Genomic DNA, 21,227 nt, shown 5'->3' on the forward strand with positions numbered 1-21,227 from the left:
GTGGGGGAGCTCTCGCTCTCTCTCTCTCTCTCTGGGAGTGGGTGCTGGGTGTGGGGGAGCTCTCTCTCTCTCTGGGAGTGGGTGCTGGGTGTGGGTGAGCTCTCTCTCTCTCTCTTCTCTCTGGGAGTGGTGCTGGGTGTGGAGGAGCTCTCTCTCTCTCTCTCTCTCTGACAGTGGGTGCTGGGTGTGGGGGAGCTCTCTCTCTCTCTCTCTCTCTCTCTCTCTCTCTCTCTGGGAGTGGGTGCTGGGTGTGGGGGAGCTCTCTCTCTCTCTCTGGGAGTGGGTGCTGGGTGTGGGGGAGCTCTCTCTCTCTCTCTGGGAGTGGGTGCTGGGTGTGGGGAGCTCTCTCTCTCTCTCTCTCTCTCTGGGAGTGGGTGCTGGGTGTGGGGGAGCTCTCTCTCTCTCTCTGGGAGTGGGTGCTGGGTGTGGGGCGCTCTCTCTCTCTCTCTCTGGGAGTGGGTGCTGGGTGTGGGGGAGCTCTCTCTCTCTCTCTGGGAGTGGGTGCTGGGTGGGGGAGCTCTCTCTCTCTCTCTCTCTGGAGTGGGTGCTGGGTGTGGGAGCTCTCTCTCTCTCTCTCTGGAGTGGGTGCTGGGTGTGGGGGAGCTGCCTCTCTCTCTCTCTCTCTGGGAGTGGGTGCTGGGTGTGGGGAGCTCTCTCTCTCTCTCTCTCTGGGAGTGGGTGCTGGGTGTGGGGGAGCTCTCTCTCTCTCTCTGGGAGTGGGTGCTGGGTGTGGGGGAGCTCTCCTCTCTCTCTCTCTCTGGGAGTGGGTGCTGGGTGTGGGGGAGCTCTCTCTCTCTCTCTGGGAGTGGGTGCTGGGTGTGGGGGAGCTCTCTCTCTCTCTCTGGAGTGGGTGCTGGGTGTGGGGGAGCTCTCTCTCTCTCTGGGAGTGGGTGCTGGGTGTGGGGGAGCTCTCTCTCTCTCTCGGGAGTGGGTGCTGGGTGTGGGGGAGCTCTCTCTCTCTCTCTCTCTCTGGGAGTGGGTGCTGGGTGTGGGGGAGCTCTCCTCTCTCTCTCTCTCTGGGAGTGGGTGCTGGGTGTGGGGGAGCTTCTCTCTCTCTCTCTCTCTGGGAGTGGGTGCTGGGTGTGGGGGAGCCTCTCTCTCTCTCTCTGGGAGTGGGTGCTGGGTGTGGGGGAGCTCTCTCTCTCTCTCTCTCTCTCTCTCTGGGAGTGGGTGCTGGGTGTGGGGGAGCTCTCTCTCTCTCTCTCTCTGGGAGTGGGTGCTGGGTGTGGGGGAGCTCTCTCTCCTCTCTCTCTGGGAGTGGGTGCTGGGTGTGGGGGAGCTCTCTCTCTCTCTCTCTCTCTCTCTGGGAGTGGGTGCTGGGTGTGGGGGAGCTCTCTCTCTCTCTCTCTCTGGGAGTGGGTGCTGGGTGTGGGGGAGCTCTCTCTCTCTCTCTGGAGTGGGTGCTGGGTGTGGGGGAGCTCTCTCTCTCTCTCTCTCTCTCTGGGAGTGGGTGCTGGGTGTGGGGAGCTCTCTCTCTCTCTCTCTCTCTCTCTCTCTGGGAGTGGGTGCTGGGTGTGGGGGAGCTCTCTCTCTCTCTCTCTCTCTCTCTCTGGGAGTGGGTGCTGGGTGTGGGGGAGCTCTCTCTCTCTCTCTCTCTCTCTCTGGGAGTGGGTGCTGGGTGTGGGGGAGCTCTCTCTCTCTCTCTCTCTGGGAGTGGGTGCTGGGTGTGGGGGAGCTCTCTCTCTCTCTGGGAATGGGTGCTGGGTGTGGGGACGCTCTCTCTCTCTGGGAGTGGGTGCTGGGTGTGGGGGAGCTCTCTCTCTCTCTCTCTGGGAGTGGGTGCTGGGTGTGGGGGAGCTCTCTCTCTCTCTCTCTCTCTGGGGTGGGTGCTGGGTGTGTGGGAGCTCTCTCTCTCTCTCTCTGGGAGTGGGTGCTGGGTGTGGGGGAGCTCTCTCCTCTCTCTATCTCTCTCTGGGAGAGGGTGCTGGGTGTGGGGGAGCTCTCTCTCTCTCTCTGGGAGTGGGTGCTGGGTGTGGGGGAGCTCTCTCTCTCTCTCTCTCTCTGGGAGTGGGTGCTGGGTGTGGGGGAGCTCTCTCTCTCTCTGGGAGTGGGTGCTGGGTGTGGGGGAGCTCCTCCTCTCTCTCTCTGGGAGTGGGTGCTGGGTGTGGGGGAGCTCTCTCTCTCTCTCTCTCTCTCTCTCTGGGAGTGGGTGCTGGGTGTGGGGGAGCTCTCTCTCTCTCTCTCTCTGGGAGTGGGTGCTGGGTGTGGGGGAGCTCTCTCGAGCTCTCTCTCTCTCTGGGAGTGGGTGCTGGGTGTGGGGGAGCTCTCTCTCTCTCTGGAATGGGTGCTGGGTGTGGGGGACTCTCTCTCTCTCTCTCTCTGGGAGTGGGTGCTGGGTGTGGGGGAGCTCTCTCTCTCTCTCTGGGAGTGGGTGCTGGGTGTGGGGGAGCTCTCTCTCTCCTCTCTCTGGGAGTGGGTGCTGGGTGTGGGGGAGTTCTCTCTCTCTCTCTGGGAGTGGGTGCTGGGTGTGGGGAGCTCTCTCTCTCTCTCTGGGAGTGGGTGCTGGGTGTGGGGGAGCTCTCTCTCTCTCTCTCTGGGAGTGGGTGCTGGGTGTGGGGGAGCTCTCTCTCTCTCTCTCTCTCTCTGGAGTGGGTGCTGGGTGTGGGGGAGCTCTCTCTCTCTCTCTCTCTCTCTGGGAGTGGGTGCTGGGTGTGGGGGAGCTCTCTCTCTCTCTCTCTGGGAGTGGGTGCTGGGTGTGGGGGAGCTCTCTCTCTCTCTCTGGGAGTGGGTGCTGGGTGTGGGGGAGCTCTCTCTCCCTCTCTGGGAGTGGGTGCTGGGTGTGGGGGAGCTCTCTCTCTCTCTCTGGGAGTGGGTGCTGGGTGTGGGGGAGCTCTCTCTCTCTCTGGGAGTGGGTGCTGGGTGTGGCGGGGCTCTCTCTCTCTCTCTGGGAGTGGGTGCTGGGTGTGGGGGAGCTCTCTCTCTCTCTCTCTCTCTCTCTTTCTGGGAGTGGGTGCTGGGTGTGGGGGAGCTCACTCTCTCTCTCTCTCTGGGAGTGGGTGCTGGGTGTGGGGAGCTCTCTCTCTCTCTCTCTCTGGGAGTGGGTGCTGGGTGTGGGGGAGCTCTCTCTCTCTCTCTCTCTGGGAGTGGGTGCTGGGTGTGGGGGAGCTCTCTCTCTCTCTCTCTCTGGGAGTGGGTGCTGGGTGTGGGGGAGCTCTCCTCTCTCTCTCTCTCTGGGGGTGGGTGCTGGGTGTGTGGGAGCTCTCTCTCTCTCTCTCTGGAGTGGGTGCTGGGTGTGGGGGAGCTCTCTCTCTCTCTATCTCTCTCTGGGAGAGGGTGCTGGGTGTGGGGGAGCTCTCTCTCTCTCTCTGGGAGTGGGTGCTGGGTGTGGGGGAGCTCTCTCTCTCTCTCTCTCTCTGGAGTGGGTGCTGGGTGTGGGGGAGCTCTCTCTCTCTCTGGGAGTGGGTGCTGGGTGTGGGGGAGCTCTCTCTCTCTCTGGGAGTGGGTGCTGGGTGTGGGGGAGCTCTCTCTCTCTCTCTCTCTCTCTCTCTGGGAGTGGGTGCTGGGTGTGGGGGAGCTCTCTCTCTCTCTCTCTCTGGGAGTGGGTGCTGGGTGTGGGGGAGCTCTCTCTCTCTCTCTCTCTCTGGGAGTGGGTGCTGGGTGTGGGGGTGCTCTCTCTCTCTCTCTCTCTCTCTCTGGGAGTGGGTGCTGGGTGTGGGGGAGCTCTCTCTCTCTCTCTCTCTCTCTCTCTGGGAGTGGGTGCTGGGTGTGGGGAGCTCTCTCTCTCTCTCTCTCTCTCTGGGAGAGGGTGCTGGGTGTGGGGGAGCTCTCTCTCTCTCTCTCTCTCTCTGGGAGAGGGTGCTGGGTGTGGGGGAGCTCTCTCTCTCTCTCTCTCTCTGGGAGAGGGTGCTGGGTGTGGAGGAGCTCTCTCTCTCTCTCTCTCTCTCTCTGGGAGTGGGTGCTGGGTGTGGGGGAGCTCTCTCTCTCTCTCTCTGGGAGAGGGTGCTGGGTGTGGGGGAGCTCTCTCTCTCTCTCTCTCTCTCTGGGAGAGGGTGCTGGGTGTGGGGGAGCTCTCTCACTCTCTCTCTCTCTCTCTCTCTCTCTCTGGGAGTGGGTGCTGGGTGTGGAGGAGCTCTCTCTCTCTCTCTCTCTCTCTCTCTGGGAGAGGGTGCTGGGTGTGGGGGAGCTCTCTCTCTCTCTCTCTCTCTCTGGGAGTGGGTGCTGGGTGTGGGGGAGCTCTCTCTCTCACTCTCTCTCTCTGGGAGTGGGTGCTGGGTGTGGGGAGCTCTCTCTCTCTCTCTCTCTCTCTCTGGGAGTGGGTGCTGGGTGTGGGGGAGCTCTCTCTCTCTCTCTCTCTCTGGGAGTGGGTGCTGGGTGTGGGGGAGCTCTCTCTCTCTCTCTCTCTCTGGGAGTGGGTGCTGGGTGTGGGGGAGCTCTCTCTCTCTCTCTCTCTCTCTCTGGGAGTGGGTGCTGGGTGTGGGGGAGCTCTCTCTGTCTCTCTGGGAGTGGGTGCTGGGTGTGGGGGAGCTCTCTCTCTCTCTCTCTGGGAGTGGGTGCTGGGTGTGGGTGAGCTCTCTCTCTCTCTCTCTGGGAGTGGGTGCTGGGTGTGGGGGAGCTCTCTCTCTCTCTCTCTCTGGGAGTGGGTGCTGGGTGTGGGGGAGCTCTCTCTCTCTCTCTCTGGCAGTGGGTGCTGGGTGTGGGGGAGCTCTCTCTCTCTCTCTGGGAGTGGGTGCTGGGTGTGGGGGAGCTCTCTCTCTCTCTCTCTGGGAGTGGGTGCTGGGTGTGGGGGAGCTCTCTCTCTCTCTGGGAGTGGGTGCTGGGTGTGGGGGAGCTCTCTCTCTCTCTCTCTCTCTGGGAGTGGGTGCTGGGTGTGGGGGAGCTCTCTCTCTCTCTCTGGCAGTGGGTGCTGGGTGTGGGGGAGCTCTCTCTCTCTCTCTGGGAGTGGGTGCTGGGTGTGGGGGAGCTCTCTCTCTCTCTGGGAGTGGGTGCTGGGTTTGGGGGAGCTCTCTCTCTCTCTCTCGGAGTGGGTGCTGGGTGTGGGGGAGCTCTCTCTCTCTCTCTCTCTCTGGGAGTGGGTGCTGGGTGTGGGGGAGCTCTCTCTCTCTCTCTCTCTGGGAGTGGGTGCTAGGTGTGGGGGAGCTGTCTCTCTCTCTCTCTCTCTGGGAGTGGGTGCTGGGTGTGGGGGAGCTCTCTCTCTCTCTGGGAGTGGGTGCTGGGTGTGGGGGAGCTTTCTCTCTCTCTCTCTCTCTCTCTCTGGGAGTGGGTGCTGGGTGTGTGGGAGCTCTCTCTCTCTCTCTCTCTGGGAGTGGGTGCTGGGTGTGGGGGAGCTCTCTCTCTCTCTATCTCTCTCTGGGAGAGGGTGCTGGGTGTGGGGGAGCTCTCTCTCTCTCTCTCTCTCTCTCTCTGGGAGTGGGTGCTGGGTGTGGGGGAGCTCTCTCTCTCTCTCTCTCTGGGAGTGGGTGCTGGGTGTGGGGGAGCTCTCTCTCTCTCTGGGAGTGGGTGCTGGGTGTGGGGGAGCTCTCTCTCTCTCTCTCTCTCTCTCTGGGAGTGGGTGCTGGGTGTGGGGGAGCTCTCTCTCTCTCTCTCTCTCTCTCTCTGGGAGTGGGTGCTGGGTGTGGGGGAGCTCTCTCTCTCTCTCTCTCTCTCTCTGGGAGTGGGTGCTGGGTGTGGGGGAGCTCTCTCTCTCTCTCTCTCTCTCTCTGGGAGTGGGTGCTGGGTGTGGGGGAGCTCTCTCTCTCTCTCTCTCTGGGAGTGGGTGCTGGGTGTGGGGGAGCTCTCTCTCTCTCTGGGAATGGGTGCTGGGTGTGGGGGAGCTCTCTCTCTCTGGGAGTGGGTGCTGGGTGTGGGGGAGCTCTCTCTCTCTCTCTCTGGGAGTGGGTGCTGGGTGTGGGGGAGCTCTCTCTCTCTCTCTCTCTCTGGGGGTGGGTGCTGGGTGTGTGGGAGCTCTCTCTCTCTCTCTCTGGGAGTGGGTGCTGGGTGTGGGGGAGCTCTCTCTCTCTCTATCTCTCTCTGGGAGAGGGTGCTGGGTGTGGGGGAGCTCTCTCTCTCTCTCTGGGAGTGGGTGCTGGGTGTGGGGGAGCTCTCTCTCTCTCTCTCTCTCTGGGAGTGGGTGCTGGGTGTGGGGGAGCTCTCTCTCTCTCTGGGAGTGGGTGCTGGGTGTGGGGGAGCTCTCTCTCTCTCTGGGAGTGGGTGCTGGGTGTGGGGGAGCTCTCTCTCTCTCTCTCTCTCTCTCTCTGGGAGTGGGTGCTGGGTGTGGGGGAGCTCTCTCTCTCTCTCTCTCTGGGAGTGGGTGCTGGGTGTGGGGGAGCTCTCTCGAGCTCTCTCTCTCTCTGGGAGTGGGTGCTGGGTGTGGGGGAGCTCTCTCTCTCTCTGGGAATGGGTGCTGGGTGTGGGGGAGCTCTCTCTCTCTGGGAGTGGGTGCTGGGTGTGGGGGAGCTCTCTCTCTCTCTCTGGGAGTGGGTGCTGGGTGTGGGGGAGCTCTCTCTCTCTCTCTCTCTCTGGGAGTGGGTGCTGGGTGTGGGGGAGCTCTCTCTCTCTCTCTGGGAGTGGGTGCTGGGTGTGGGGGAGCTCTCTCTCTCTCTCTGGGAGTGGGTGCTGGGTGTGGGGGAGCTCTCTCTCCCTCTCTGGGAGTGGGTGCTGGGTGTGGGGGAGCTCTCTCTCTCTCTCTCTCTCTCTGTTTCCGGGGGCGGGCCCGTTGCCCGGGGAGACGGACCGGATTGTGCGCGGCCGGTGCGGTCCGGCTGGAACATCATTGACCCGGGCTGTGGGCCCAGTGCCCCGAGGGGGCAACCGCGTGTTCCGGGGACAGCGGCACAGTCGGACGCATTTAGCGGCGGCGCCACTTCCGGCCTTGGGAGACTGCGCGGCGCGAGGTGAGAAACTGAGGCAGTACTGAGGGAGTGCCGCACTGTCGGAGGGGCAGTACTGAGGGAGTGCAGCACTGTCGGAGGGGCAGTACTGAGGGAGTGCTGCACTGTCGGAGGGGCAGTACTGAGGGAGCGCGCACTGTCGGAGGGGCAGTACTGAGGGAGTGCCGCACTGTCGGAGGGGCAGTGCTGAGGGAGCGCGCACTGTCGGAGGGGCAGTACTGAGGGAGGGCGGTGATGAGGAAGATGAGGAGAGTGACCAGGATGGTCCCAGGGATGAGGGAGTTCAGAGACTGGAGAAGTTGGGGTTGTTCCCCTTGGGGCAGAGACGGGGAGATTTAATGGAAGGTTCAAAATTACAAACAGTTTTCACAGTAAATGAGAAGCTGTTCCCCGGGGCAGGAGGGTCAGGAACCAGAGGGACACAGATTGACGATAATCGGCGATGGAACCAGAGGGGGAGATGGGGAGAACGTGTTTACGCAGCGAGTTGTTGTGATCGGGAATGCGCTGCCTGACAGGGCGGTGGGAGCAGATTCAATAGTAACTTTCAACCGGGAATTGGATAAATACTTGGGGGGAAATGTGCCGGGCTGTGGGGACAGAGCGGGGGGAGTGGGACTGATTGGATCGCTCTGTCACAGCCGGCACAGGCTCGATGGGCCGAATGGCGGCCTCCTGTGCTGTGCGATTATGTGAATTTAGTGCACGGTCCTCTGTTTGCAGGGATGATCCGGCCGGGTGCAGTGAGTGGGTGATGATCGGACAATGGCCACAGTGAAACCCCCCCAGCAGCAGGATGCTGCAGGCCCAACAGGATCCGAGCAGGACGGTCAAAAGAAGTCAAAGAGAAAGCGGTTCTGGGCGAAGGAAAGGAGCTCGGTCAGGAAGAAGCCAGGGTTGGCACTGCCCCCGAGAGTCACTGTGGAGTATTCCACCAACTGGAAGGCACTACAGCAGGTAAAGAGTTCTAAAACTACACAAAGAAGTGCAGTACTTTCGGCACGGGAAATCTGAAATAAAAACATCTCCTCAAACATAAACTTTCACCCAAATAACATCAGTGAATGCTGGAAAATATTCAGGCGGTCAGAGCCTCAGGAGCGAGAAAGGTAGGGTTAATGTTTATGACCAGGTTGATCTAAATTCTAACCCTGTATTTCTCCACACCTGACTTGCTGAGTGTATCGTGCATTTGCTGATTTAATTTTAAATAATATACTGCCTTGACTGAACACTGCGGGGCTGGGCCATTCCTGGGAGCATTCTGCTGCCCCTCTTGCATAAAGACAGGGGAAGTAAATGGCTCGTGGACTGTGCTCTGTCAACTGATCTTAACTGGGCCAACAATTGGCGCACAGTCCGAGTTCAGGAGAGGTTAGATTACCGTGATGTTGAGATTATTAACAAGGGCCGGGTTAATTGTACCTTTCCCTAACTCGCAAAATCCAAATTATTCCACATCAGTACATCGCAGGAATAGTGACCTAGTTCAGGAGGAGAAATGGAGGTGTTTTAACATGAACTCTGGGTAGTTACTGCCCACTCCCAGTTGCCCCTTGAGAAGGTGGTGGTGAGACGCCTTCGGGAACCGCTGCTCATGGTTTGATGCAAACTCACTGGTTTGCTGGGCCGCCCCAGAGGGCAGTTAAGGGTCAACCACGTTGGTGTGGGACTGGAGTCACAAATCGGGCCAGACCGGGTGGTTTGAAGTGTACAGGCGGGGCAGTTTACAGTGAGTCATGGACATGCACCACATCGGGATCGCTGGTCACACACTCTGCAGCTTGTGGAGGGTGGGCAGGTCTGATATGGAAGCAGGAGAAATGGGAACATTACTTTCTCCAAACTCCTGACATCCTGAGATTGAGTTCCGCTTTGCCCTACTGCATCGGGATGGCTGGACGAATAAAAGACCAGGTTCCATCTCGTTCGCCTTCTCTCATCCCGGGAGTCCCACGATTCAATGATAATGGAGTTGTTGACCAATCACAGCAGTGAATCTCTATTGTTGAGTCTCCAACACACCCAGACCCGAGGTGAGGAAAACCCTCTGTGGTGGAGAGCTTTGGGACCCAGAGGTCCAAAGTCCCCTGTTCCTCCCGAGCCCGCTACACCCCACCCGTCATGGCTCAAATTACTCCGATACTGGAGCCCACCGCACTATATTTTCTGAAGTAACCTTTCTGGGGAATGTTTGTGGAGCGGGCAGGCTGGGGAGAAAGGGTCAGCAAATGACAATGGTCAGATCTTGCAGCCATGGTGAGAATGTGTGTGCTGCAGGTTCCGGCTGCATTGTGTGAATTGTAGCCACGTGTTCACGTGAAGGGTTCTTATTCTCAATCAGCTCATGAGACCGACGACTGACGCAAAGAAAGCACCGGAAAGCCAATCCCAGATCCGGACAAAGGGGGAAACGTGTGTTGTGGAGAAGGGTCACCGGAGAACGCCGGGAGTTAAACCGGAGAGAGCAGCAGGAAGCAAGGCCCATCCGGAGTCTCAAACTAGTGTGGTGGCAAAAGAAAGCGGACTGAAACCGGATACAAGTGGAAACAAGGAGCGTGAGCACAGCGAGAGAAAGGGGGTGAGGAGCAGCCCAGGGCCTCCAGAGGGACATTGCTCCCCTCACAAGAAAAAAAGAACCAAGATTGAACCAGAGCCTGAGAAACATACGGGGTAGGTGTTTGTGAAATCGTTTTAAATTTTCATCCTTGCTTTCTAATCCCTCCACCCCTACCTATCTCTGTAACCTCCTCCAGCCCCTACACCCCTCCCTATCTCTGTAACCTCCTCCACCCCTACACCCCTCCCTATCTCTGTAACCTCCTCCAGCCCCTACACCCCTCCCTATCTCTGTAACCTCCTCCACCCCTACACCCCTCCCTATCTCTGTAACCTCCTACACCCCTCCCTATCTCTGTAACCTCCTCCAGCCTCTACACTCGTCCCTATCTCTGTAACCTCCTCCAGCCCCTACACCCCTCCCTATCTCTGTAACCTCCTCCAGCCCTACACCCCTCCCTATCTCTGTAACCTCCTCCAGCCCCGACACCCCTCCCTATCTCTGTAACCTCCTCCAGCCCTACACCCCTCCCTATCTCTGTAACCTCCTCCAGCCCCTACACCCCTCCCTATCTCTCTAACCCTTCCAGCCCCTACACCCCTCCCTATCTCTGTAACCTCCTCCAGCCCTCCCTATCTCTGTAACCCCCTCCAGCCCCTACACCCCTCCCTATCTCTGTAACCTCCTCCAGCCCCTACACCCCTCCCTATCTCTGTAACCTCCTCCAGCCCTCCCTATCTCTGTAACCTCCTCCAGCCCTCCCTATCTCTGTAACCCCCTCCAGCCCCTACACCCCTCCCTATCTCTGTAACCACTTCCAGCCCCTCCCCCCCTCCCCAAGATGTCTGCTCTCCTCCTTCTGGCCTCTTGAGCATCCCTGATTATAATCGCTACACCATTTGCGGCAATGCCTTCAGCTGCCTGGCCCTAAGCTCTGGAATTCCCTCCCTAAATCTCTCCACCTCTCTCTCCTCCTTTTAAGATGCTCCTTAAAACCCAACTTTTTGAACCAAGCTTTTGGTCACCTGCCCTAATATCTCTTTATGTAGCTCGGTGTCAATTTAGTTTGATAATCGCTTTTGTGAAGCACCTTGGGGCATTTTCCTACGGTAAAGGTGCTATTCAATGCAAGTTGTTATAATTTTGCTCCGTGTGTAACAGCCACTTGTGTCAGGGGTAACAATGGACGGTCGTTATCCGCAGGAACAGAACCCAGTACTTGCTGCATTGACCTGGTTTCTGTGTTTAATGGTCCAGGATCCTTACTCTCCCTGTTTGCCTGCAGGCCCGATATCTGGTTTGATGACGTGGACCCAGATGATATCGAAGCGGCGATGGGACCGGAAGCTGCAGTCGTTGCTCGGCAACAGATAGAAGCGATAACGGGAAATCCACATCCTGTGGGACAGACCTTGGAAAAGATGCTGGTGAAAGATGGAGCTTTCGAGGGGTAGTTACTGAGCAGCATTAACCACAGTTACCGAGATCGGAGGGTGCAGAGGGAGCTTTACTCTGTATCTAACCCCCTCTACCTGCCCTGGGAGTGTTTGATGTGACAGTGCAGAGGGAGCTTTACTCTGTATCTAACCCCCTGTACCTGCCCTGGGAGTGTTTGATGGGACAGTGTAGAGGGAGCTTTACTCTGTATCTAACCCCCTCTACCTGCCCTGGGAGTGTTTGATGGGACAGTGTAGAGGGAGCTTTACTCTGTATCTAACCCCCTGTACCTGCCCTGGGAGTGTTTGATGGGACAGTGTAGAGGGAGCTTTACTCTGTATCTAACCCGTGCTGTACCTGCCCTGGGAGTGTTTGATGGGACAGTGTAGAGGGAGCTTTACTCTGTCTCTAACCCCCTGTACCTGCCCTGGGTGTGTTTGATGGGACAGTGTGGAGGGAGCTTTACTCTGTATCTAACCCCCTGTACCTGCCCTGGGAGTGTTTGATGGGACAGTGTGGAGGGAGCTTTACTCTGTATCTAACCCCGTGCTGAATGAGTCCAAATTTTCTAACGATGGGGGCTTTGGTGTTTAGTTTAACGAGGTGCTGACTTCTGTTTTTGGAACAGAAGCGAAGTGTTTGGGACCCTGGTGATGGTCTGAGTAACTGCTGTGTCTCCTCAGGCTGACCAGAGCTGTGGCGATGGACTGCGAGATGGTCGGTGTAGGGTTGGACAGGGTGAACAGTATCCTCGCTCGGGTTTCCATCGTCAACCAATTTGGCAAGTGTGTCTATGACAAATACGTGAAGCCGACCGAGAAGGTGACGGATTACAGGACCTGGGTGAGCGGGATCCGACCAAACGATGTGAAGAACGGTGAGCGGACTTTCTCAGCCCGGGGGTCTCAAATATTTCTGTAGGATTATTGAATGCAGTATTGCAAAGGAGATAGAGATCACCGGACTGATTCCTGGGATGGGGGGAATGTCCTGTGAGGAACGATTGAGTAGTCTAGGTCTATATTCTCTGAAGTTTAGAAGAATGAGAGGTGATCTCATTGAAACGTACAAAATTCTTACAGGGCTCGACAGGATGGATGCAGGGAGGATGTTTGCTCTGTTTTCACCCTGGAGGGGCGGTATTGGTGGTGGGAAGTATATCGGGGCGGGCGGCGGGGACACGGAGCAGTACCGCTCGGGGGCGGTGAGCCGGTGTGACACCGGCTCGAGATCTGAAACTCGCCCAACCCGTAGCACCCCGAGGCCGGCTGTTTAGCTTGGGACTTCCAGTTGCTCAGCCGGCCTAGTGCCCTGAGAGGGGTGAGGAACGCCCTCCCTTACTGCTCCGCCACACTCGTGGCCCGGCTGGTGAATTTTGCGGCTGAAGGCGCAAACCATTTCCCGGCGCAAAATTCACCGCCCCGCCCGGGTTACTGTCGCAACCGAGGGGCGACTGAACTTCCAGCCCTAAATGTTTGAACTTGTCGTGTGTGAGCCGGTGTGCGTTTGTTGGATATTAATCGACCCTCGCACCTGTTGGACTGGTTTTTCAGGTGAAGCCTTCAAAGTCGTGCAGAAGGAGGTGGCAGACATCCTGCAAGGCAGAACGTTAGTCGGCCACGCTGTCCACAACGATCTCAAGGTTGGTACCGATGCTCCCACTCGTTTTGTGGGTGGGGCCCGCGCGCGTCCCCTTTAACAGGCCGTGTGGGCCATTCAGGTTTGTCCAATTAAAAGCCGGCTCACGGAACCTGCAGAGCACAGCTTAAAGGGAACGTTGGTTGGTCCCCGGGGTCACTCTGTCCGCCCCCCATTGTTTCGGCGAGATGAATCCTCTTCTGAGTAAAATTATTTTTTTAAAGCCTGAACTGTCTTTTGTTTCGAATGTCCAATCTCGCTCCTCCCCCGATGGATTGGCAGGACCGGAATATTATACATCCGCTGTTGCTGGTTTGTTTGGGAGTAAGAGGCAGCTCTCCTTTAGGAAAAGGGTTTGTGGGGAGAATGGTCAGTGCTTGCAGTGAATGTATCCTCCCGACCCCCGCCCATGTGTCCCCCTCCTCTCCCGAAGATGCTGCCTCGCTGGTGCACGGGGTCCGTACACAGGCGCTAACCGTATCCAGGTGGAATCCGTGTGGCACTGCGGCAGTGCAGTGTGGCGGTTCTGTCACTGGACCAATAATTCAGGCAACGCAGGTTCAAATCCCACTGCGGACAGTTTGAGAACTTGAATTCAGTTTAAAAATAAATAAATAAATAAAAATCTGGGCTCAGTAACAGGGACCATGAAGCTGTCGGGTTGTCGTAAAAACCCAACAGGTTCACTGCCGTCCTTACCCGGTCTGGGCCTATAGGTGACTCCAGTCCCACACCAACGTTGACTGGTATTCCATATTCAATGGCGAGTAAAAGAGCAAAAAAAAATTCTACGCATCTCACCTCTGGTTCCGTACCTTAAGTCTGTGTCCTCTGGTTACTGACTCTCCTGCCGCCAGAGACAGTATTTCCTGATTTACTTGAGCAGAACCCTTCATGGTTTTGAAAGCCTCAAATAGATTGTGTGCGGATCAGGATTCTGACTAAAAGTGGAGATTTCCCGTCTGTTCTGTAACTCACTGACCCCCAGATCCACCTTCCTGAAGGAACGAGTATGACCTAATCGCAGTGGACTCGAGCGCAAAAGACTGGGTACTTTTAAACACGACTTATGCGTTTGTGATTTCCGCAATCTTTTCCTGGCTCAGACTCCGCCCACAGACCTGGCCCCACCCCCAGGGCGGGATTATGCCGATCGCACTCCCCAAATCGTGCACGTTTTCTGAGGCGTGAGGCAGAAGAAAGGCACATTATTAAAAGTTTTTTTTTTTCATTTCAAAAAATATTGAATTTACGAAGAAACTGATGAGTGTCCACCAGTGAAATGAGTCTGTAATAATAATCAGTGTTTCTCTGTCCAGGGGTGGGGAGCATGCGTTCCGGACTGAGTGACAGATGCACCGACCAATGGGTGATCCAGCCTCGCAACCAATCAGGGCGGGAGTGGTGGATGCGGCGGGGCCAATGGGCACGGGGGTGGGGCCAATGGGCACGGGGGCGGGGCCAATGGGCACGGGGGTGGGGCTAATGGGCACAGAGGCGGGGCCTCCCCATGTGTTGCTGTGGAGGGGGGGAGGGGGAGAGGATGGGGAGGGAGGAGGTGAGAGGAGGAGGAGGAAGAGAGGGAGGGAGTGAGAGGGGGAGGAAGAAAGGAGAGTGAGGGGGAGCAAGTGGGGGAGAGGGAGGGAGGGGGACATCAGCCTTGATTCTACAGACGAAGATGATAACAGTCTAAAGAAGTTCTGCTGCAATAAAGATAGTAATTTGACCGCGAGTTTTGCGGGTCTCTGCTAGTCACTTACACAGGGCTGGCGACGGTTGCCATGTGCCGATCCCCAACGTTAATATCTGCTGTCTAACTTGCCACAGATCCTCTTCCTGGACCATCCAAAGAAAATGATTCGCGACACGCAGAAATACAAACCTTTCAAAACAGTCGTCAAAGTGAGTAAAGCCAAACTCGGATTGTCCATGAAACACAGCTGCCTGTCGAACACGCACCGAGAGTGTCAGTGGTGTGGGGCTAATGGATATCGGGCCCAAACTGGCCTCTCCACAACTGTAAATTCCTTTCATCTAAACCGGTCATCCACAGAACCGAGCCACCCGCCGTTGCAGGATATCATCCCATTGGGCTTGTAAACGGAATCATTGTTGGCGCACACAATTCGACTGATGTCATCCCAGCCTAGGCTCCTCTGTGGGTCTGGGATAATAGAATGTATGGCACAGAAACAAGCCATTCGGCCCATCGAGTCAGTGCCGGTGTTTATGCTCCACACCAGCCTCCTCCCACCCCCTCGTCATCTCTCCCCATCAGCCGATCCTTCTATTCTCCCCTCGTGTGTGTATCTGGTCTCCCTTTAAATGCATCCATAAGAGCATTCTATCCATGTTATGTTGTATCCTGGTACAGAACCTTTTGGGGTTAAAACCCGGTTCACGTAAAGAAATAGCCCGGTGTGGGAGCCGCATATCCCATTATCCCAGAGTCAGACGAGCTGCAGTTACACCAGTTAACTTTTATGCATATATTTGATTTTAAAAGATATATTTTTGATTTCCTTTTGTTCCTCGTCGAAATTCAACGGGTACCAAATATAAAACAGATTATATAAGATCCAGGTTGAACCCTCGGGACCTGGCCTGTTTTGAATAAAGGATTTTTCGGATGAGAGGTGGTCACGTTAAATTGGATGGTACAGGTACTGAGCAAGGGCTGGCTGGGAGTGCGGCACAGAGAACATTGGGGGGTGGGGGGGTGGATTGTGGGGTCGGATTGTGGGGTCAGGCCAGCGATTGCGGGAGTCAGCAGCGAGGAAGGACTTCAATTTGTTCATGTCGGAGTTCTGCGCATGCGCCACCTGGTGGCCGGGAATGGTTCTGGACGAGGGGTGGTTCCAGATTAGGGAGTTCTGGATAAGGGAGGTTCAACCTGTAGTTACTAATAAATCCAATAGGGGATTCAGGAGAAACTTCTCTAAAAGAAAGACTTGCATTTATATAGCACCTTTCACGACCACCTGACTCAGCGCTTTACAGCCAATGAAGTACTTTTGGAGTGTAGTCACTGTTGTAATGTGGCAGCCAATTTGTGCACAGCAAGCTCCCACAAGCAGCAAAGTGATAATGATAATCTGTTTTTGTTATGTTGATTGAGGGATAAATATTGGCCAGGACACTGAGGATAACTCCCCTGCTCTTCTTCGAAAGAGTGCCGTGGGATCTTTTACATCTATCTGAGAGGGAAAGACGGCCCCTCCGACAGTGCAGCACTCCCTCAGTACTGTCCCTCCGACAGTGCAGCACTCCCTCAGTACTGTCCCTCCGACAGTGCAGTGTTCCCTCAGTACTGCCCCTCCGACAGTGCAGCTCTCCCTCAGTACTGCCCCTCCGACAGTGCGGCACTCACTCAGTACTGCCCCTCCAACAGTGCAGCAGTCCCTCAGTACTGCCCCTCCGACAGTGCAGCACTCCCTCGGTACTGCCCCTCCGACAGTGCAGCACTCCCTCGGTACTGCCCCTCCGACAGTGCAGCACTCCCTCGGTACTGCCCCTCCGACAGTGCAGCACTCCCTCGGTACTGCCCCTCCGACAGTGCGGCGCTCCCTCAGTACTGCCCCTCCGACAGTGCAGCGCTCCCTCAGTACTGCCCCTCCGACAGTGCAGCGCTCCCTCAGTACTGCCCCTCCAACAGTGCGGCGCTCCCTCAGTACTGCCCCTCCGACAGTGCGGCACTCCCTCAGTACTGCCCTTCCGACAGTGCGGCACTCCCTCAGTACTGCCCCTCCGACAGTGCGGCGCTCCCTCAGTACTGCCCCTCCAACAGTGCGGCACCCCCTCAGTACTGCCCCTCCGACAGTGCGGCGCTCCCTCAGTACTGCCCCTCCGACAGTGCGGCGCTCCCTCAGTACTGCCCCTCCGACAGTGCAGCACTCCCTCAGTACTGCCCCTCTGACAGTGCGGCACTCCCTCAGTACTGCCCCTCCGACAGTGCGGCACTCCCTCAGTACAGCCCCTCCGACAGTGCGGCACTCCCTCAGTACCGCCCCTCCGACAGTGCGGCACTCCCTCAGTACTGCCCCTCCGACAGTGCGGCACTCCCTCAGTACTGCACTGGGAGTGTCAGCATAGATTTATGTGCTCAAGTCTCTGGAGTGGGACTTGAACACACAACCCTCTGACTCTGAGACGAGAGTGCTGCCCACTGAGCCACAGCCTGGCTGGGTAGCGGTGAGAATGAGGAACTCGCTACCAATGGTTAAGGCGAATAGCGGAGATGCATTTAAGGGGAAGCTAGATAAACACATGAGGGAGAAAGGAATAGAAGGATACGCTGATAGGGTGAGATGGGGAGGGGTGGGAGGGGGCTGGTGTGGAGCACAAACACCGGCATGGTCATGTTGGGCCGAATGGCCTGTTTCTGTGCCGTACACTCTGTGTAATATCAGGAATATCTCAGTTTACTGATTCCTTCCGATGCCATTTGGAGAAGAGCAAGAGGCTCTCTGGAAAAAAATGGGTGAAAAAGTTCACAAAGATGTGGTTAAAGCACTGGAACTTGGGTCTGATGTTGAGGATTGTGAGGGGAAGGTTAATCATTTGGGAAGCGAGTGAGTTGTGCAAACTATTGCAATGTGTTGTATTGCCGGATGCTGCTTACATTACTTTCGGATGAGACGTTAAACCGAGGCCCCGTCTACTCTCTCAAGTAGACGCAAAAGATCCCATGGCACTATTTCGAAGAAGAGCTGGGGACCTCCCAGTGTCCTGGGGCCAATATTTATCCCTCAATCAACATAACAAATACAGATGATCTGGTTATTATCACATTGCTGTGTGTGGGAGCTTGCTGTGTGCAAATTGTCTGCCGCGTTTCCCACATTACAACAGTGACTACACTCCAAAAGTACGTCATTGGCTGTAAAGCACTTTGAGATGTCCAGTGGTCGTGAAAGGCGCTATATAAATGCAAGTCTTTCTTACTAGAAGCCGCTGTGTGAGTGACAGCCTGTGGTGATGTTTCTGTGGGATTGACCAGAGGTGTTGGGACAGGAACTCCACCGGCCAGTACTGTTTCTCCCCAGCCTGAAGGCCGGTTGTAGTGACTCCGATGCCACTCGGGCACAGGCTCGCAGCACAGCATGGCTCAGACCTGGGAGGGAGAGAGAGGCCTGGGATGCACAGTCCCAACATGGCCCCCCTGCATGATTCCGTTTGAAGATTATCTCTTTTTTTTATAAAACAAGCTGAGTGTTTATTTTTGATTTGTATTAATTATCTTCACTTTCTCCCCTGCAGTGTGGCCGACCCTCTCTCAAACACTTGTGTCAGCAGATCCTAAAGGTCAAGGTTCAGGGGTCGGAACATTCTTCGGTGAGTGTGTTCACTGAGGGGCTCGTCATTCGCGGTGCATCGAGATATTCTGGAGCAGTTATATACCCCTCAGACTGTAATCAAAATCACTGAGCATCAGACACCCTGTCTTCGGCTGTGTTTGCTGCAGCACCGGAGCATCTCAATTCTCTCGATCCAGTTTCTCCTCCTCTTCTCCTGAACGCAACAACTCTCACTGGGGTACAGGTCCCACACACAGTGACTCTCACTGGGGTACAGGTCCCACACACACTGACTCTCACTGGGGTACACGTCCCACACACAGTGACTCTCACTGGGGTACGGGTCCCACACACACTGACTCTCACTGGGGTACAGGTCCCACACACACTGACTCTCACACACACTGACTCTCACTGGGGTACGGGTCCCACACACACTGACTCTCACTGGGGCCACACAAACACACAGACTCTCACCGGGGTACGGATCCCACACACACTGACTCTCAGTGGGGTAAGGGTCCCACACACACTGACTCTCACTGGTGTACGGGTCCCACACACACTGACTCTCACTGGGGTACGGGTCCCACACACACTGACTCTCACTGGGGTACGGGTCCCACACACACTGACTCTCACTGGGGTACGGGTCCCACACACACTGACTCTCACTGGGGTACAGTCCCACACACACTGACTCTCACTGGGGTACGGGTCCCACACACACTCACTCTCACTGGGGTACAGTCCCACACACACTGACTCTCACTGGGGTACAGTCCCACACACACTGCCTCTCACTGGGGTACAGTCCCACACACACTGACTCTCACTGGGGTACAGTCCCACACACACTGACTCTCACTGGGGTACGGGTCCCACACACACTGACTCTCACTGGGGTACGGGTCCCACACACACTGACTCTCACTGGGGTACGGGTCCCACACACACTGACTCTCAGTGGGGTACAGTCCCACACACACTGACTCTCAGTGGGGTACAGTCCCACACACACTGACTCTCACTGGGGTACGGGTCCCACACACACTCACTCTCACTGGGGTACAGTCCCACACACACTGACTCTCACTGGGGTACAGTCCCACACACACTGCCTCTCACTGGGGTACAGTCCCACACACACTGACTCTCACTGGGGTATGGGTCCCACACACACTGACTCTCACTGGGGTACGGGTCCCACACACACTGACTCTCACTGGGGTACAGTCCCACACACACAGACTCACTGGGGTACGGGTCCCACACACACTGACTCTCAGTGAGGTATGGGTCCCACACACACTGACTCTCACTGGGGTACGGGTCCCACACACACTGACTCTCACTGGGGTACAGTCCCACACACACTGACTCACTGGGGTACGGGTCCCACAGTTGCTGTAAGAGGAATTATACCTCGTTGTTCGTGTCTGGTGTGGTCGGGCGGATGGCTTCGGGCGTTGGTGTCTCTGGAGTTCCTGGTGTGCAGACGGTGCTGAAACCTCCAGCAGGGACACGAGGAGTGTTTGTCAGGAGGCTGATCAATTGTCCCTATCGCTGGGCGCATGAAACGTCACTCGCTCTGTGCGTTTTGGCGAGTCGCTGGTTGGTGCTGATTGCAGCCAGGCCGGGGGTGGAGTAACCTGTCGGATCACTGTCGGGTAAGGACAGGATTACGGTGTCAGAGAGTTGATGGGTGGAGAATGCTGCTGGGGTGAGGTGGTGGGGGTCGGTGCCTGTGGAACCCGTACCCCAGCGACAGGCGCGGAGCTGTGTGTGGGTGGGTGAACGGCGCACTGGCTAACCTGCCCTCTCCCTCCCCGCCCTTCAGGTACAGGACGCACAGGCGACGATGAGGCTTTACACGTTGGCGAGGCAGCGGTGGGAGGCCGAGCTAAAGGCAAAGCGTAAAACCAAGAAGGATGTCGCGAGAGAGGAGAAAAGGGAACCTTCGAGCTGAGCGGGACACGACAGCGAGCGAGTGGGGTGAAGGGTCGGGGATCGCCCCAGAGACTGGCCTGGTGCGAGGGTGTAGTCTGTGCCCCCTCCCTGTGCACTTCCTCATCGACAGAGGGGCACTGCCGCTGTGTTAGGGAATGGTTGCTGTCACTTCAGTGAAGCGCGCAGCATGCTCTGGCTGGGAGCTCCTGACAGTCGGTGAATCTCTCGGAGCGAGTCCGTTTCCCAGCAGTAACTAACTGTGTAACAGCTCGCAGACTGGACTCTCCTGGAGTCACTTCTCACGCCTGGTTTGGACTGATCAAATCTATATTTTTCCTCATCATCCAACTCCGAACATTTAAAAAATAAAACCTGTCTGGATTTTTCATTCAATGTGAAGCAAGTCAGTGACTGGGGGAACAGAACAGTTTCTACACCCAGGGCAGGTACAGGGGGTTAGATACAGAGTAAAGCTCCCTCTACACTGTCCCATCAAACACTCCCAGGGCAGGTACAGGGGGTTAGATACAGAGTAAAGCTCCCTCTACACTGTCCCATCAAACACTCCCAGGGCAGGTACAGGGGGTTAGATACAGAGTAAAGCTCCCTCTACACTGTCCCATCAAACACTCCCAGGGCAGGTACAGGGGGTTAGATACAGAGTAAAGCTCCCTCTACACTGTCCCATCACACACTCCCAGGGCAGGTACAGGGGGTTAGATACAGAGTAAAGCTCCCTCTACACTGTCCCATCACACACTCCCAGGGCAGGTACAGGGGGTTAGATACAGAGTAAAGCTCTCTCTACACTGTCCCATCAAACACTCCCGGGGCAGGTACAGCACGGGGTTAGATGCAGAGTAAAGCTCCCTCTACACTGCCCCATCAAACACTCCCAGGGCAGGTACAGGGGGTTAGATACAGAGTAAAGCTCCCTCTACACTGTCCCATCAAACACTCCCAGAGCAGGTACAGCACGGGGTTAGATACAGAGTAAAGCTCCCTCTACACTGTCCCATCAAACACTCCCAGTGCAGGTACAGCACGGGGTTAGATACAGAGTAAAGCTCCCTCTACACTGTCCCATCACTTGCATTTATATAGCCCCTTTCACAACGCTCATGTCGTCCCAGAACCCTTTACAGCCAATGAAGAAGCTTTGAAGTATTGTCACTCTTGTAATGTAGGATACTCGGCAGCCAATTTGCGCACAGCAATCTTATAATGACCCGATCATTTTTATTATGTTGATTGAGGGATAAGTACTGGCCCCAGGACATGTGTGTGAGCTCCCTGCTCTTGTTCGAATAATGCCGTGGTATCTTTTACATCCAGCTGAGGGGGCCAATGGGGCCGTGGTTTAACGTCTCATCTGAAAGACAGCCTCTCCGATAGTGCGGCACTCCCTCAGTACCGCCCCTCCGACAGTGCGGCGCTCCCTCAATAACGCCCCTCCGACAGTGCAGCACTCCCTCAGTACTGCCCCTCCGACAGTGCAGCACTCCCTCAGTACTGCCCCTCCGACAGTGCAGCACTCCC

General features: G+C 56.6%; 2 protein-coding genes across 2 annotated transcripts in view; one reads left to right on the top strand and one right to left on the bottom strand.

Moving 5' to 3' along the window:
• The window catches only part of adamts13 (ADAM metallopeptidase with thrombospondin type 1 motif, 13), a 196,053-nt gene that overhangs the window by 156,695 nt on the left and 18,131 nt on the right, over positions 1-21,227 (bottom strand). The window lies entirely within an intron of this gene.
• rexo4 (REX4 homolog, 3'-5' exonuclease) lies at positions 6,738-20,081 on the top strand. Its single transcript, XM_070863643.1, has 9 exons — positions 6,738-6,809; positions 7,530-7,763; positions 9,151-9,479; positions 10,652-10,816; positions 11,487-11,680; positions 12,357-12,445; positions 14,269-14,343; positions 17,701-17,775; positions 19,579-20,081. Exons 2-9 carry the CDS (start codon positions 7,572-7,574, stop codon positions 19,705-19,707), a joined length of 1,248 nt encoding a protein of 415 aa, XP_070719744.1. The 5' UTR covers positions 6,738-6,809; positions 7,530-7,571; the 3' UTR covers positions 19,708-20,081.

The sequence above is a fragment of the Pristiophorus japonicus genome, chromosome 20, assembly GCF_044704955.1.
Source record: "Pristiophorus japonicus isolate sPriJap1 chromosome 20, sPriJap1.hap1, whole genome shotgun sequence".
NCBI classification, from domain to species: domain Eukaryota; kingdom Metazoa; phylum Chordata; class Chondrichthyes; family Pristiophoridae; genus Pristiophorus; species Pristiophorus japonicus.

Coding starts and splice junctions, on each gene's coding strand:
- rexo4 (XM_070863643.1), top strand. CDS start 7,572: ATGGCCACAGTGAAACCCCCCCAGCAGCAGGATGCTGCAGGCCCAACA. Junction 11,681..12,356: donor ACCAAACGATGTGAAGAACG/GTGAGCGGACTT, acceptor CTGGTTTTTCAG/GTGAAGCCTTCAAAGTCGTG. Junction 12,446..14,268: donor CTGTCCACAACGATCTCAAG/GTTGGTACCGAT, acceptor AACTTGCCACAG/ATCCTCTTCCTGGACCATCC.